The sequence below is a fragment of the Aquarana catesbeiana genome, linkage group LG01, assembly GCF_042186555.1.
Source record: "Aquarana catesbeiana isolate 2022-GZ linkage group LG01, ASM4218655v1, whole genome shotgun sequence".
NCBI lineage: Eukaryota > Metazoa > Chordata > Amphibia > Anura > Ranidae > Aquarana > Aquarana catesbeiana.
Window position 1 is genome coordinate 954,001,727 of NC_133324.1, and position 18,084 is coordinate 954,019,810.

Here is an 18,084-nt window from a genome sequence, read left to right on the forward strand (position 1 = left end):
AGAAAAGATAGCCGTTTACCGGCTCTGTTTACATCACATGATCAGCTGTCATTGGCTCATAGACTCGCTGATCACAGAGCGCGCCGCCCGCACCCTGCATGGGGTGCGCAGGACGCTCGGGCACGGGAGGATGTCTATTGATGTACTGACGGCAAAGTAGGTCTGTGCTGTAGCCGTCATTCGGCTATAGCGCGGATCTGAAGAAATTAAATGCATCATTTTGCTCAAAATTCTACAAACAATCCCCCATAATGACAACGTGAAAGAAGTTTGTTTGAAATCTTCGCAAATTTATTAAAAATAAAAAACGAAAACAAATCCCATGTACAGAAGTATCACAGCCTTTGCTCAATACTTTGGTGAAGCACCTTTGGCACCAATTACAGCCTCCAGTCCTTGAGTATGATGCTACAAGCTTGGCACACTATTGTGGGCCAGTTTCTCCCATTCTTTTTTGCAGGACCTCTCAAGCTCCATCAGGTTGGATGGGGAGCGTCAGTGCACAGCCATTTTCAGATCTCTCCAGAGGTTTTCAATCAGGTTCAAGTCTGGGCTCTGGCTGGGCCACTGAAGGATATTCACAGAGTTGTCCCGTAGCCATTCCTTTGTTATCTTGGTTGTGTGGCTTAGGGTGGTTGTCCTGTTGGAAGATGAACCTTCACCCCAGTCTGAGTTCCAGAGCTCTCTATAGCAGGTTTTCATCAAGGATGTCTCTGTACATTGCTGCATTCATCTTTCCCTCGATCCTGACTAGTCTCCCAGTTCCTGCCGCTGAAAAACATCCCCACAGCATGATGCTGCCACCACCATGCTTCACTGTAGGGAAGGTATTGGCCAGGTGATGAGCGGTGCCTGGTCCTCCAGATATGACGCTTGCCATTCAGGCCAAAGAGTTCAATCTTTGTTTCATCAGACCAGAGACCATTGTTTCTCATGGTCTGAGAGTCCTTCAGGTGCCTTTTGGCAAACTCCAGGTGGGCTGTCATGTGCCTTTTACTGAGGAGTGACTTCTGTCTGGCCACTCTACCATACAGGCCTGATTGGTGGAGTGCTGCAGAGATGGTTGTTCTTCTGGAAGGTTCTCCTCTCTTCACAGAGAAACCATCGGGTTCTTGGTCACCTCCCTGACTAAGGTCCTTCTCCCCCGTTTGGCTGGTTGGCTCACTCTAGGAAGAGTCCTGGTGGTTCCAAACTTCTTCCATTTACAGATGATGGAGGCCACTGTGCTCATTGGGACCGTCAATGCTGCAGACATTTTTCTGTACCCTTTCCCAGATCTGTGCCTCCATACAATCCTGTCTTGGAGGTCTACAGATCTGTGCCTCCATACAATCCTGTCTTGGAGGTCTCCAAACAATTCCTTGGACTTCATGGCTTCGCTTGTGCGCTGACATACACTTTTACCTGTGGGACCTTATATATAGACAGGTGTGTGCCTTTCCAAATCATGTCCAATCAACTGAACTCATCACAGGTGGACTCCAATCAAGTTGTAGAAACATCTCAAGGATGATCAGTGGTAACAGGATACACCTGAGCACAATTCTGAGTGTCATGGCAAAGGCTGTGAATACTTATGTACAGGAGATTTTTTTATTTTTAATAAATTTGCACAGATTTCAAAAAAACTTCTTTCATGTTGTCATTATGGGGGATTGTTTGTAGAATTTTGAGGTAAATAATGAATGCAATCAATGTTGGAATAAGGCTGTAACATAACAAAATGTGGAAAAAGTAATGTGAATACTTTCCGGATGCACTGTATATGTATAATAATAATTGTGTGTGACTGTGGGGGGACATTAGATTGTAAATCTGCTAGTCCATCTATCACTCCCCTCCCCCCAGACTGACAACGTTGCTGTCTGCTGTGCTCCTTCATCCAGAGTTGTGTCTCACCAATACAGGAGGTGTGTTACTGGCCAGATCACCAGGTGAAAACAGAGGGGAAAAAGCCTAAAAAAAAACACATGCAGCCACCACATCTAATGATTGGTAAGATGCAATAGATTACATTTTTGGTTTAATACGGCTTTAAACTCCAAACTTCTACATTTACTAACAATAATTGTAAAACATTGTAAAAATACTGTGCTACAAAGGGAGACCAAAGGAATACATTTTTGTGGATGAGTTTGCCATTTTATAAAGTCATCCCTGTCATACTTGCTGCTCCTGGGATCCAGGATCAGGACTCCTCTCTGGCACATGACCACTGGCATTTTCAGGTTTCTCCCAGAGCGCCCATGCTGTGACCAGTCAGCTTACAGCTGGCATTTTAAAGTACTTGAGGATACATTGTTCGGAATTTGAGTAATGCGTCACTATGCCTGCAGTGCTCCATGCCTGCTTGTGTCTCAAGCATCCCTTGTAGCTCCAGCAACCCTGTGTCTTCAGTGACCCCTGTCTTCAATGACCCTTGCGTCTCTAATGACCCCAGTGTCTCCAGGGACCCCTGTCTTCAATGACCCTAGCGTCTCCAATAACCCCAGTGTCTCCAGTGACCTCTGTGTCTCCAGGGACCCCTGTCTTCAATGACCCTAGTGTCTCTAATGACCCCAGTGTCTCCAGTGACCCCGGTGTCTCCAGTGACCCCTGTCTTCAATGATCCTAGCGTCTCCAATAACCCCAGTGTCTCCAGTGACCTCGGTGTCTCCAGTGACCTCGGTGTCTCCAGTGACCCCTGTCTTCAATGACCCTAGCGTTCTCAATGACCCCAGTTTCTCCAGTGACCCCTGTGTCTTCAGTGACCCCTGTGTCTCCAGTGACCCCTGTGTCTCCAGGGACCCCAGTGTCTCCAGGGACCCCTGTCTTCAATGACCCTAGCGTCTCCAATGACCCCAGTGTTTCCAGTGACCCCAGTGTCTCCAATGACCCTAGCATCTCTAATGACCTCAGTGTCTCCAGTGACCCCAGTGTCCCCAGTGACCCCCATCTTCAATGACCCTAGCATCTCCAATGACCCCCAGTGGCTCCAGTGACCCCAGTGTCTTCAATGACCCTCGCGTCTCCAATGACCCCAGTGTCTCCAGTGACCCCTGTCTTCAATGACCCCAGTGTCTCCAGTGACCCCAGTGTCTCCAGTGACCCCAGTGTCTCCAGTGACCCCAGTGTCTCCAATGACCCTAGCATCTCTAATGACCTCAGTGTCTCCAGTGACCCCAGTGTCCCCAGTGACCCCCATCTTCAATGACCCTAGCATCTCCAATGACCCCCAGTGGCTCCAGTGACCCCAGTGTCTTCAATGACCCTCGCGTCTCCAATGACCCCAGTGTCTCCAGTGACCCCTGTCTTCAATGACCCCAGTGTCTCCAGTGACCCCAGTGTCTCCAGTGACCCCAGTGTCTCCAGTGACCCCAGTCTTCAAAGACCCTAGCATTCTCAATGAGCCCAGTTTCTCCAGAGACCCCAGTGTCTCCAGGGACCCCTGTCTTCAATGACTCTAGCGTCTCCAATGACCCCAGTTTCTCCAATGACCCCAGTGTCTCCAGGGACCCCTGTCTTCAATGACCCTAGCGTCTCCAATGACCCCCAGTGTCTCCAGTGACCCCTGTGTCTTCAGTGACCCCTGTGTCTCCAGGGACCCCAGTGTCTCCAGGGACCCCAGTGTCTCCAGGGACCCCTGTCTTCAATGACCCTAGCGTCTCCAATGACCCCAGTGTTTCCAGGGACCCCAGTGTCTCCAGTGACCCTAGCATCTCTAATGACCCCAGTGTCTCCAGTGACCCCAGTGTCCCCAGTGTCCCCAGTGACCCCCATCTTCAATGACCCTAGCATCTCCAATGACCCCCAGTGGCTCCAGTGACCCCAGTGTCTTCAATGACCCTCGCGTCTCCAATAAACCCAGTGTCTCCACTTCAATGACCCTAGTGTCTCCAATGACCCCAGTGTCTCCAGTGACCCCAGTGTCTCCAGTGACCCCAGTCTTCAACAACCCTAGCATTCTCAATGAGCCCAGTTTCTCCAGAGACCCCAGTGTCTCCAGGGACCCCTGTCTTCAATGACTCTAGCGTCTCCAATGACCCCAGTTTCTCCAGTGACCCCAGTGTCTCCAGGGACCCCTGTCTTCAATGACCCTAGCGTCTCCAATGACCCCCAGTGTCTCCAATGACCCTAGCATTCTCAATGACCCCAGTGTCTCCAGGGACCCCTGTCTTCAATGACCCTAGCGTCTTCAATGACCCCAGTTTCTCCAGTGACCCCAGTGTCTCCAGGGACCCCTGTCTTCAATGACCCCCAGTGTCTCCAGTGACCCCTGTCTTCAATGACCCTCGTGTCTCCAATGACCCCAGTGTCTCCAGTAACCCCAGTGTCTCCAGGTACCCCTGTCTTCAATAACCCTAGTGTCTCCAATGACCCCCAGTGTCTCCAGTGACTCCAGAGACCCGTCTTCAATGACCCTAGCGTCTCCAATGACCCCAGTTTCCCCAGTGACCCCTGTCTTCAATGACCCTAGCGTCTCTAATGACCCCAGTGTCTCAAGTGACCCCAGTGTCTCCATGGACCCCTGTCTTCAATGACCCTAACGTCTCCAATGACCCCAGTGTCTCAAATGACCCTAGTGTCTCCAGTGACCCCTATGTCTCCAGTAAACCCTGTGTCTCCAGTGAACCCAATGTCTCCGATGACCCCAGCATCTTTAGTAACTCCAGCGTCTCCAGGGACCCCTGTGTTTCTAGCATCTCCAGTGACCTCAGTGCGTCCAGTGACCCCTGCTCTCCTGTGTCTCCAATTATGCCTGCGCACTTGTGTCTCCAGCGAGCCCTGCTCTCCTGCACCTCCAGTGACCTCTACACTCCTGTATCTCCAGTGACCCCAGCTCTCTTGTGCCTCCAGTGACCCCTGTGCTCCTGTGCCTCCAGTGACCCCTGCTCTCTTATGCCTCCAGTGACCCCTGTGCTCCTGTGCCTCCAGTGACCCCTGCTCTCTTGTGCCTCCAGTGACCCCTGCTCTCTTGTGCCTCCAGTGACCCCTGCTCTCTTGTGCCTCCAGTGACCCCTGCTCTCTTGTGCCTCCAGTGACCCCTGCTCTCTTGTGCCTCCAGTGACCCCTGCTCTCTTGTGCTTCCAGTGACCCCTGCGCTCTAGTGCCTCCAGTGACCCCTGCGCTCTAGTGCCTCCAGTGACCCCTGCGCTCTTGTGCCTCCAGTGACCCCTGCGCTCCTGTGCCTCCAGTGACCCCTGCGCTCCTGTGCCTCCAGTGACCCCTGCGCTCCTTTGCCTCCAGTGACCCCTGCGCGCCTCTGCCTCCAGTGACCCCTGCGCGCCTCTGCCTCCAGTGACCCCTGCGCGCCTCTGCCTCCAGTGACCCCTGCGCGCCTCTGCCTCCAGTGACCCCTGCGCGCCTCTGCCTCCAGTGACCCCTGCGCGCCTCTGCCTCCAGTGACCCCTGCGCGCCTCTGTCTCCAGTGACCCCTGCGCTCCTCTGTCTCCAGTGACCCCTGCGCTCCTCTGTCTCCAGTGACCCCTGCGCGCCTCTGTCTCCAGTGACCCCTGCGCTCCTCTGTCTCCAGTGACCCTTGCGCTCCTCTGTCTCCAGTGACCCTTGCGCTCCTCTGTCTCCAGTGACCCTTGCGCTCCTCTGTCTCCAGTGACCCTTGCGCTCCTCTGTCTCCAGTGACCCTTGCGCTCCTCTGTCTCCAGTGACCCTTGCGCTCCTCTGTCTCCAGTGACCCTTGCGCTCCTCTGTCTCCAGTGACCCTTGCGCTCCTCTGTCTCCAGTGACCCTTGCGCTCCTCTGTCTCCAGTGACCCTTGCGCTCCTCTGTCTCCAGTGACCCTTGCGCTCCTCTGTCTCCAGTGACCCTTGCGCTCCTCTGTCTCCAGTGACCCTTGCGCTCCTCTGTCTCCAGTGACCCTTGCGCTCCTCTGTCTCCAGTGACCCTTGCGCTCCTCTGTCTCCAGTGACCCTTGCGCTCCTCTGTCTCCAGTGACCCTTGCGCTCCTCTGTCTCCAGTGACCCTTGCGCTCCTCTGCCTCCAGTGACCCTTGCGCTCCTCTGCCTCCAGTGACCCTTGCGCTCCTCTGTCTCCAGTGACCCTTGCGCTCCTCTGTCTCCAGTGACCCTTGCGCTCCTGTCTCCAGTGACCCCTGCGCTCCTCTGTCTCCAGTGACCCCTGCGCTCCTCTGTCTCCAGTGACCCCTGCGCTCCTCTGTCTCCAGTGACCCCTGCGCTCCTCTGTCTCCAGTGACCCCTGCGCTCCTCTGTCTCCAGTGACCCCTGCGCTCCTCTGTCTCCAGTGACCCCTGCGCTCCTCTGTCTCCAGTGACCCCTGCGCTCCTCTGTCTCCAGTGACCCCTACGCTCCTGTGCCTCCAGTGACCCCTGCGCTCCTGTGCCTCCAGTGACCCCTGCACTCCTGTGTCTCCAGTGACCCCTGCACTCCTGTGTCTCCAGTGACCCCTGCACTCCTGTGTCTCCAGTGACCCCTGCGCTCCTGTGTCTCCAGTGACCCCTGCGCTCCTCTGTCTCCAGTGACCCCTGCGCTCCTCTGTCTCCAGTGACCCCTGCGCTCCTCTGTCTCCAGTGACCCCTGCGCTCCTCTGTCTCCAGTGACCCCTGCGCTCCTCTGTCTCCAGTGACCCCTACGCTCCTGTGCCTCCAGTGACCCCTGCGCTCCTGTGTCTCCAGTGACCCCTGCGCTCCTGTGTCTCCAGTGACCCCTGCGCTCCTGTGTCTCCAGTGACCCCTGCGCTCCTGTGTCTCCAGTGACCCCTGCGCTCCTGTGTCTCCAGTGACCCCTGCGCTCCTGTGTCTCCAGTGACCCCTGCCATCCTGTGTCTCCAGTGGCTCCTGCTCTTCTATGTCCCCAGTGGCTCCTGCACTTCTGTGTCTTCAATGACCCCTGCGCTGCTGTGCCTCCAGTAACCCTTAGCACTAAATTGACTGCAGCGTTCCTGAGCCTCCAGTGATTTCTTTTTGCCCTCTATGTACCCCCGTGAACCCAGCACTCTATTGACTCTGCCAACCCTGTGCACTACTGTGTCACCCAGTGAGCCCAGAGTATCCAGTGTAAACTGGTGATTCCAGTGCCCCCTGAGCACCTCTATATTACTTGCCGCTCCATGCACCCTCAGGTACGCTCCTGTATCTCCTGCACTCCATCTGTCTTTATCAATGGATACAGAACTCTGTCCATGATGATTCCTTCCTTTCCTACATTCTCTTCATTCTACTATAATCCCTTTTTTTCTGTAGAGGGATGATCTTAAGGTAAAATATATATATATTTTTTTTGCAACAATTCTTTGTTTTTTGGTTATTCCATTTCTTTACTATTCTACTTATTTTGTGGGTCTTTCAATGTAGGCCCTGAATTGTAATTGTGCTGCTGAAGCTCTGACAGACATGCGGTGCGCACAGGACAATGACAGGGGAAGTCATCAACTGTCTATTTCTAAATTATTTAAATAACTATTTCCTGCCTTTATTGCTGTTTGCGTGGAATAGGACTTTAGGCAGACTGCGAGCTACTCCGAACAATTGTAAAAGTGGGGACAGTTTCTCTCATTAGCATACAATGCGGAATCAAAGAGATCTTTAGGACAGGCAGTGTTCACATCTAGTTTACAACTGATAATAAGATCTACCAGTTCAGTAAAGACTGGGTTAATTATAGTAAACATAAATCCCCAGCCCCCTCCTCAAAGCAATATTAAAACATAAAACCAAAAATGTATTATATTGCAGCTTACCAATCATTAGATGTGGTGGCTGCATTTGTTTTCTTTTTTTCATTTTTTTCCCCTCTGTTTTCACCTGGTGATCTGGCCAGTAACACACCTCCTGTATTAGAACGTCCCCCCACTCTGGATGAAGGAGCACAGGGGACAACTTTGGACAGCTGCATCATCAGTCGGGGGGAGGGGAGTGTTAGATGTACTCGCAGATTTAGACTTTACACTAACAAACTGAAACCAAATTCCAGCTAATACTTTACAATCAAGTTCTAGAATTTTTTTTTTCCTTTTGGGATAAAGGTTTTACACGAATAAATAAAAAGTTGATTATTGTAAGCACCCCTACCAGTGAAAAATGGTTTCTCTCATTCCTGCAACTGACAAACAGACTTACTGGCCGTATCACCAGATGAAAATAAAAGGAAAGCAACCCTAAAAAAGAAAACGGATGCAGCCACTGCACCTAGGAATTGGTAAGTTGCAAATAATAAATGGCTGCATTTGGGTTTAATACGGCTTTTATGTTACTTAACAGGGAAAAATCAAAATTTTGGAGTTGTCAGGAATAAAAGCATGTAAAAATGTAAGCAGCATTTTTTTTTTTTTTTTTTTAATTAATTTTTTTATTTTTTTTTTTAGGTTATGCTATGTGAATGGGAACATGATAGGAATACAAAAGTAGGTGATCCCAATTTGGCTGCAAAAGTGGAAATTCAATCCTAACTACACTTATTAAACTGAAGCAATGCTGCATCTGACCACTAGAGGGAGGAATTCTACAAGGAGGGAGCTGATTGTTCTATTTGCAGCGGATCTTCTACTCAATCCTTTTCCCAAAGCTACGTTCGCCAAATAAATGCACATATTTTTGCAGGTAAAAAAAAAATGTGCATTTATTATTTTTTTCTCAGGAGCCTGCAGAGCATTGCACCCAAGATCAATGGATTGCGGGTGCATCGTCAGGCTCCTGCAGACTCTTCCTATAGCTCTATGCCCATACCTCCATAAGGACTGATTGTTTCTGAGCTGCAGGGAGAGTGAAAGGACTACAAGGGGGCTGATCATCCATTGAAACTACAAATCCCATCTGCCACGGTGGAAGATGGGACTTGTAGTTTATTCATTCACAGAGCCCTGTGGTTGAAGGATGCGGTTGTGCTTATGGAGCCCCACACATTGCCATGCCGATTTTAAAATGTGACAGCGGCTGCCACGAGTGGAACCCCCACCTGCTGGGAAGGGGAGGGGTAAAGGGTCATTAGCCAATGCTCTGAAAAGTGATATGTGATGGATCGCTTTTCAGAGTGTGGCTAAGCAGTCGCTGTCACGCATTTAGGAGGAGATCCTGCCACCTCCTGAATGCCTGTTCTTTGTGCTGTCTTTTGAGTTGCCAAACAGAAATGTATATTGGGGCTAATGTGCCACAACCCCAAGCCAGGCATTTGCAGCCCCACTGACTTGAATGGTTGAGTTTGACAGATGGTGCCGTCTGTCAACAAAGCATGTCATCCTAAATTTGCCACTGCCAGGATGCCCGGCATGGCATGTGAACAGCCTCCTCCAGCTGTATTGTACACTTTAGGTGGACGGGCCTGAGGGGGTGGAAAAAAACATGGCTCAGTCACCTGTTTTTACCACCATCAGGCCGCCCGTGTGAAAGAGGCCTTACAGTCTTAAAGTGGTTGTAAATCTTTACATGTATGCAGTAAAATGACGGGCCTCAGGTGACACACAGAGGTGACCCAAATCCTCCTATATACGTTGTACCTGTTTACCTGCCGCCCTCTCTCCTCCTCATCTTGTGCTATATGCTGGGTGTCCACTGCATTCCTGTGCCTCTAAGGAGGGGTGGGCTACCCCCAGACCCACCTGCCCTCTCTCTATCCATTATAATGTATGTGCTCCTACTATGGAGGACTGCAGGCAATACTGGGGTGCAGTGAAGTGGCCTCTGCAGCTCATGCATGTATTTGAAAGTGTGTGCAACCTAAACCCATTTTTAACGTGAACTGTTAAACAGGACAATGCGGTTTGTTGCAGGCTGGTTGGTAGGTGAACTGGGAATTTTTCTTTGTTGTTTGACATGCGTTGGGGCAGTTGCCGTTTCTTCGAGCCCTCTCTCCTCTACAGCCATTCAAAGTACACAGAACAGGGTATTTCTCAGCTAGCAGGAGGTCGGGATTTGATGTCATGAGAAGGAAGTGTAACCAGCACACCAGGATGTCCAAAATCGGGTCCAAAACTTTAATCGCATAGTATCTAAAAAATAAATAGAAGCAACGTTTCAGGGCCACGCAGGACCCCTTCATCAGCCATGTGACCAGGGGTCCTACGTGGCTCCGAAACATCACTTCTATTTATTTTTTTGATACTATGTGATTAAAGTTTTGGACCCGATTTTGGAGATCCTGGTGTGCTGGTTACACTTCTTTCTCATGATTGCAGTCGGTTCCAGTTGTTGGTCATTTCAGCACCCAATCTAAGATACAGCCGTTTGTGCAGGAACGTGTGCGTTGGGAGTATTGCATTGGGGATTTGATGTCACACACACAGCTGAGTGTAATATGAGACCTGAGTGGAGGCAATGGACACAACCCACTCTACACAGTCTCATAGGGAAACACGCGCGAGGCTGTCAATCACAGTTTGTGTGCTGTAGGGGCGGCGGGGCGATCTCATGGATTTGCTGGTGAGTAGATAAACGTTCGGAAGTGACTCATGCAGATAGCAGAGGAAGGAGAGAGCAGTTAGAGTCCACTCTAGGTGCTATGGACCAAGGCGAGTACACACTATAGAAGGATATGCTTTGTTCATTTGGCATGCTTTACAACCACTTTTACCCCCTTGCTGCCCAGGCCAATTTTCAGCTTTCAGCGCTCTCACACTTTGAATGACAAGATTTTTCTTTCGGTAGTATTTAATCACCACTGGGATTTTTATTTTTTGCTAAACAAACAAAAAAAGACCAAAACTTTTTCTTTGTTTCTGTTATAAAATTTTGCAAATAAGTAATTTTTATTCTTTACTGATGGGCACTAATAGGCTGCACTGATGGGTTGCACTGATGGGCACTAATAAGCTGCACTGATGGGCACTGATAGGCTGCACTAATGGGCACTGATGGGTTGCACTGATAGGAACTGATATGGTGCACTGATGGACACTAATAGGCTGCACTGATGGGCACTAATAGGCACTGATAGGCTGCACTAATGGGCACTGATAGGCTGCACTAATGGGCAATGATAGGCTGCACTAATGGGCACTGATAGGCTGCACTAATGGGCACTGATAGGCTGCACTAATGGGCACTGATAGGCTGCACTAATGGGCACTGATAGGCTGCACTAATGGGCACTGATAGGCTGCACTAATGGGCAATGATAGGCTGCACTAATGGGCACTGATAGGCTGCACTAATGGGCACTGATAGGCTGCACTAATGGGCACTGATAGGCTGCACTAATGGGCACTGATAGGCTGCACTAATGGGCACTGATAGGCTGCACTAATGGGCACTGATAGGCTGCACTAATGGGCACTGATAGGCTGCACTAATGGGCACTGATAGGCTGCACTAATGGGCACTGATAGGCTGCACTAATGGGCAATGATAGGCTGCAGTAATGGTCAATGATAGGCTGCACTAATGGACACTGATTGGCTGCACTGATGGGCACTAATAGCCTGCACTGATGGACACTGAAAGGCTGCATTGATGGGCACTAATAGACTGCACTGATGGACACTGATAGGCTCTGATGGCCACTATTTAGCTGCACTGATGGGCACTGATATGGGGTAAATGTGCCCTGTCACAGAAAACCTGGTTATCAGTTCTACTTTCCTCACACAGTGACAGGGCTGGGGAAAGGAAGTGCTGATAACCGGCATTTGTTTACATGTGATGCACTGTGATTGAACACAGCTGATCACATGGTAAAGGACCGCCGTAATTGGCCCTTTAGCACGATCACAGAACGCGCCCGATGCGCACCTCATGGGCACGGGGCCGGGTTCTGGGAGGATGATAAAAGACGCCCTCCCGGAAATGTACGACCCTGCTGTAGCCTTCATTCGCCTGTAGTGCGGTCGGCAAGAGGTTAATGTATAAATAGCTGCAAAGACAAAGAATGTTCCCCAAATTTATTAAAATGCCTCTAAACACCTTTCTCTGTGTTTTGATTGCGGTTGCTCCTTGAAGACCAGGAAACCCCCTAGTGCTATCTATGGGCGCAGCTATAGGACCGACTGGCATCCCCAGGTACTCCTTGCCTACCATTTTCTAAATAGCTGGAGGGGGGGTGCAGGAGAGCTGGCTGTGTGATCCCCGGTGTACAGGACGTCAGAAATCTGTATAGTCTTCAGTACACAGATAGTACAGGGCATAGCAGGGTTGGCAGGGGGTAAGTGGTAAGTGACTATGGGAGATACAGACCAGTCCTGTGACCCCCAGAGATGCAAAATGACCACACCACCATAGATAGGCTTCCGTGCCTGGCGTGGTCAGATTAAAACCATAACCATGGGGGATTGGCAGGATCGCCGGCGTTTTGCACCAACAGAAAATATTGAATATTACAGGCTAGATTTACATAGAACTATATAGAATCATAGTTTTTGGGGTAACATAGACTTTTAATAATCCCCCCCCCCCAAATGTCTCTGTGACAGCAACGTGCTCCCCACCCCCCCATCCCCTCCACCATCCCGCCATTCATTAATCTTACTGACAGAGGAGACACTTACAGGATCCGTGGCCCACCGCAAACAGGTCTTTGTACTTGGGGCTCCTGTAGAAGAAGAAGACATCAGTGAGAATGTATGGAGGTGGAATGTCTATAACTGGTGACTGGATGGGAAGATTCTAACCACTTTTTCTAGCACATTTTTTTTTTTTTTTACAGGTAAAAAAAAATCTGTATTTTTTGCTAGAAAATTACTCAGAACCCCCAAACATTATCTATCTATCTATCTATCTCTATATCTATCTATATCTATATAGATATATATCTATATCTATATAGATATATATCTATATCTATATAGATATATATCTATATCTATATAGATATATATCTATATCTATATAGATATATATCTATATCTATATAGATATATATCTATATCTATATAGATATATATCTATATCTATATAGATATATATCTATATAGATATAGATATAGATATAGATATATATATATATATATATATATATATATATATATATATATATATATATATATATATAGATCTATCTATACAGAGATATAGATAGATAGATAGATAGATAGATAGATAGATAGATAGATAGATAGATAGATAGATAGATAGATAGATAGATAGATAGATAGATAGATAGATTTTATATATATTTTATTTATTTATTAGCAGAGGCTCTAGAGAATAAAATGGCGATCATTGCAATTTTTTATGTCCCACGGTATTTGCACAGCGGTTTTCAAAAGTAATTCTTTTGGAGAAAAAATACAGTTTAATGAATTTTAATGCAAACAAGCACAATATATAACCCACTTGTTTGGTATAATATAAAAGACGATGTTACAGCGAGTAAATAGATACCCAACATGTCATGCTTTACAATTGCGCACGCTTGTGGAATGGCGATAAATTACGATACTTCAAAATCTCCATAGTTGAAGGTTCAAAAATGTACAGGTTACCCGTTTAGAGTTACAGAGGAGGTCTAGTGCTAGAATTATTGCTCTCGCTCTAACGATCGAGGGGATACCACACTGTGGTTTGAAGACCGTTTACATATGTGTGTGTGACTTACATATGCGTTCGCTTCTGCGCACAAGCACGGAGGGATGGGGACTCTTTACATTTTTTTGTTTTCTTTTTTTTTTTTTTTACACTGTCCCCTTAATTTTTATTTATTTTGTTTTCACTTTTATTTCTATTAGAAGGAATATAAACATCCCATGTAATAGAAAAAAATAGATGACAGGTCCTCTTTATGGAGAAATCTGGGGTCTATGTGACCCCCAAATCTCTACTCTACCTTTGAAAGCAAAAGATCCAAAAAAAAGATCGTTTCCTTCCACCCTAGACCAAAAGTGACGTCACTCCGGTCCTCCTAGGTCATAGAGGTGGGGAGAGACGATCTGGTCTCTGTTAACCTCTGTGGCCAGTCGCACGAACCATCAGTTCATTTCCTGGGCTCATTGGCAAGAACGGTAAGCCCATAAAACACTGGTGAGTGGTGGGGCGACCCCTCCCGCTGCTTCTGAAAGCGATCCAGCGGCTGATAGCTTCAGCCATAACCCTGGTAAACCACTTGAAAGCTGCAACGTATATATATGTATTGCGATTGGCAAGTGGATAATAAAACGTTCTTAGAATGTGCTATTTAAAGTGGTTGTAAACCCTTACATATACCCAGTGAAGTGACTAGCCGCAGGTGATGCACAGAGATGAAATGAATTCTCCTATATACGTTGTATCTGTTTATCTGCAGCACTCTCTCCTCTACAGCCATTTAACGTGCAGAATTTAAAAAAATTGCTGAGCTATCAGAAAGCAGGGGGCAGAGAGCTGAAGTTACACTCTGCATAGCTCAGTGAGGAGAGATCTGAGAGCTGATTGGAGGGAAGGGACACACCCCCCTTTACACAGCAACAGAGCTGAGGCTGTCAATCACAGGCCGTGTGTCTGAGCTCCTCCACGTCACCTTTTTTTTTCTTGGTGTCAGGAAAACTTGTCAGAAGTGACTCACGCTGAGGAAGGAGGCAGTAGACAGAAATGACATTTAGTGCTCTGGATTAAGATAAGTACACACTATAGAGGAATATACTTTGTTCATATTTCATGTGTGAGGTTTACAACCACTTTAAAGCTGATCTCCAAATCTTCCCTCTGCAACCCCTCTAACTGATTACTGACATTCCAAAATAAATAAATAAATAAATAAATAAATAAATAACAGCCCTTTTACTCACCTCAAGCTGTGGTCACATGACATTCCAGTCCAAAGTCTTCCCTCTTCTCCTGCTTACTGGAGGAAAGGTCCTTGTTCAGCTTCATGTCAACATATTTGTCCCTAGGAAGTGCTCCTTCCAGGGGGTCCCGCCCAGATCACACCTAATTTCTTGGTAGTCCCACCCCTAATTATGCAGGACCCACCCCAATCACAGCTGTGATCCCACCAATAGTATATTTTTTGAGTTATTGTGTATGCTCAGTAAAGGTGATGCTTTAATCTACGGGACGCATCAGCTAGATGCAGGACTGTGCTGGCAAATTGGGGACAGATGGCATCTATGCTGTCCAGTGGCAGGGTCCTCTCAGGATCCAGAAGAAGAGTCTGCAGCAGCGGTTTCAGTGCAAGAGGACCATCAGGGATGGTGTGGGCACATCTGCAGTGCTGGATTAGCAGTCCCTGCACCCAGATACAACTCTGGCAAGGGACAGAAGACTTAGGTAAGCACATCTTCACCCCCCAAAAAAAAGGGGGGGGGGTTTAATACTTTTTAATGCTTTTTGTGACCAGAGGTCATTGATGATTAGGTGTCCAGGCTAAATTGTGCACCATTAGTATGGGTCAGTTAACCTAACAATAGCTAGGTATAATTTTTATAGCTAAATTATTTTTAAACTGTTTGCTTGAAGACATATAAAGGTTTTTTATTTACTACATAGTTTTATTAAAAAAAGAACACTGCTCCTTTTTTACAGTGCATCCGGAAAGTATTCACAGCGCTTCACTTTTTCAACATTTTTTTATATTACAGCCTTATTCCAGCATTGATTAAATTCATTTTTTTTTCCTCAAAATTCTACAAACAATAAATGTATTAAAAATAAAAAAGGAAAAAATCCCATGTACATAAGCAGGGCTTTTTTTCAGTGGGAATGCGGGGGAACGCAGTTCCGGCACCTCCTGGACTGACTGTATGTAATGGTAAGGGGTGCTGGGGTGTGCTGCAGGGTACTGATGCTCACTGCTGGGGGATCTATTCTAGCGGGAGGGGATATATTTTCGCAGGGCGGGTCTATTGTTGCTAAGGAGGTCTATGGTTGCTGGTGGGGGACCTATTGTTGCTGGGGGTGGGTCTTATGTTGCTGGGAGGTCAGTTGTTGCTGAACGAAATCTACTGCTGGGGGGAGGGGTCTATTGTTGATGGCTGCCGGAGAGTCTATTAATGCTGGCTGTGCGGAGATCTGTTGATGCTGCTGGGAGTCTATTGTTGCTGGGGGGGAAATTTTGTTGTGGGCTGCTCCATTGCTGTTAGGGGGATCTATTGTTGCTGGCTGCAGGGGATCTATTTTACTGCTTTTCTTGATATCATTACCAAATTCCATATAAATTACTTAGCAACACAAAAGTATACTTGGTTCTGTATTGTCTAAAAGGGGCGGTACTGGGAGGTGGGTAGGGGATGGAACCAAGGGGTGGTGCTCGGAGGTGGGTAGGGGATGGAACCAAGGGGTGGTGCTCGGAGGTGGGTAGGGGATGGAACCAAGGGGTGGTGCTCGGAGGTGGGTAGGGATGGAGAAAAGGGGTGACTCGGAAAGGGGGAGTTCCTGCACCTATTGTCTGAGATAAAAAGCCCTGTACATAAGTATCCACAGCCTTTGCCATGACACTCAAATTTTAGCTCAGGTGCCTCCTGCTTCCACTGATCATCCTCGAGATGTTTTTTACAACTTGATTGGAGTCCTCCTGTGAGAAGTTCAGTTGATTGGACAGGATTTGGGAAGGCACACACCTGTCTATATATAAGGTCCCACAGTTATCAGTGCATGTCAGAGCACAAACAAAGCCATGAAGTCCAAGGAATTGTCTGTAGACCTCCGAGACAGGATTGTATGGAGGCACAGATCTGTAGACCTCCGAGACAGGATTGTATGGAGGCACAGATCTGTAGACCTCCGAGACAGGATTGTATGGAGGCACAGATCTGGGGAAGGGTACAGAAAAATGTCTGCAGTATTGAAGGTCTCAATGAGCACAGTGGCCTCCATCATCCGTAAATTGAAGAAGTTTGGAACCACCAGGACTCTTCCTAGAGCGGGCCTCCTGGCCAAACTGAGCAATCGGGGGAGAAGGACCTTAGTCAGGGAGGTGACCAAGAACCCGATTGTCACTCTGACAGAGCTCCAGCATTTCTTTGTGGAGAGAGGAGAACCTTCCAGAAGAACAACCATCTCCGCAGCACTCCACCAATCAGGCCTGTATGGTAGAGTGGCCAGACGCAAGCCACACCTCAGTAAAAGGCACATGGCAGCCCACCTGGAGTTTGCCAAAAGGCACCTGAAGGACTCTCAGACCAGGAGAAAAAAAAATCTCTGGTCTGAAGAAACAAAGATTATACTCTTTGGCCTGAATGGCAAGCGTCATGTCTGGAGGAAGCCAGGCACCGCTCATCACCTGGCCACTACCATCCCCACATTGAAGCATGGTGGTGGCAGCATCATGCTGTGAGGATGTTTTTCATCGTCAGGAACTGGGAGACTAGTCAGGATCGAGGGAAAGATGAATGCAGCAATGTACAGAGACATCCTTGATGAAAATCTTCTCCAGAGGGCTGTGAACCTCAGACTGGGGCGCAAGTTCATTTTCCAACAGGACAAAAACCCAAGATAACAAAGGAGTGGCTATGGGACAACTCTGTGAATGTCCTTGAGTAGCCCAGCCAGAGCCCAGACTTGAACCCGATTGAACATTTCTGGAGAGATCTGAAAATGTCTGTACACCGACGCTCCCCATCCAACCCGATGGAGCTTTAGAGGTCCTGCAAAGAAGAATGGGAGAAACTGCCCAAAAATAGGTGTGCCAAGCTTGTAGCATCATATTCAAAATGACTTGAGACTGTAATTGGTGCCAAAGGTGCTTCAACAAAGTATTGAGCAAAGGCTGTGAATACTTATGTACATTTTTTGTCTTTTTTATTTTTTTAAGATTTTGCAAAGATTATTATTATTATACAGTATTTATATAGCGCCAACAGTTTACGTAGCGCTTTACAACTTGAGGGTAGACAGTACAAGTACAATACAATTTGATACAGTAGGAATCAGAGGGCCCTGCTCCTTAGAGCTTACAATCTAAGAGATTTCAAACAAACTTCTTTCACATTGTCATTATGTGGTATTGTTTGTAGAATTTTGAGGAAAATAATTGAATTTAATTAATTTTGCAATAAGGCTGTAACATAACAAAAATGTGGAAAAAGTGAAGCGCTGTGAATACTTTCTGGATGCACTGTATATACTGACAAATATGCAAATATTTTTTTCTTTAATTCATTGTTTTTCTATTTTTTTTGTGGAACTACAAGTCCCATCATGCATCTGTCTTTGGGAGTCATGCTTGTAATCGTCAGCCTTGCAATGCCTCATAGGACTTTTCGTTCTGCAACAACTGGAGGGCCACAGGTTGA

At 47.7% G+C, this 18,084-nt stretch overlaps 1 protein-coding gene across 1 annotated transcript in view; it reads right to left on the reverse strand.

Annotated features, from left to right (window-relative positions):
* The window catches only part of DNAI1 (dynein axonemal intermediate chain 1), a 241,688-nt gene that overhangs the window by 185,077 nt on the left and 38,527 nt on the right, over positions 1–18,084 (reverse strand). Inside the window, exon 13 of the mRNA XM_073611715.1 lies at positions 12,427–12,470. Within this exon, the coding sequence (XP_073467816.1) occupies positions 12,427–12,470 (44 nt within the window). The remainder of the gene's footprint in view (positions 1–12,426; positions 12,471–18,084) is intronic.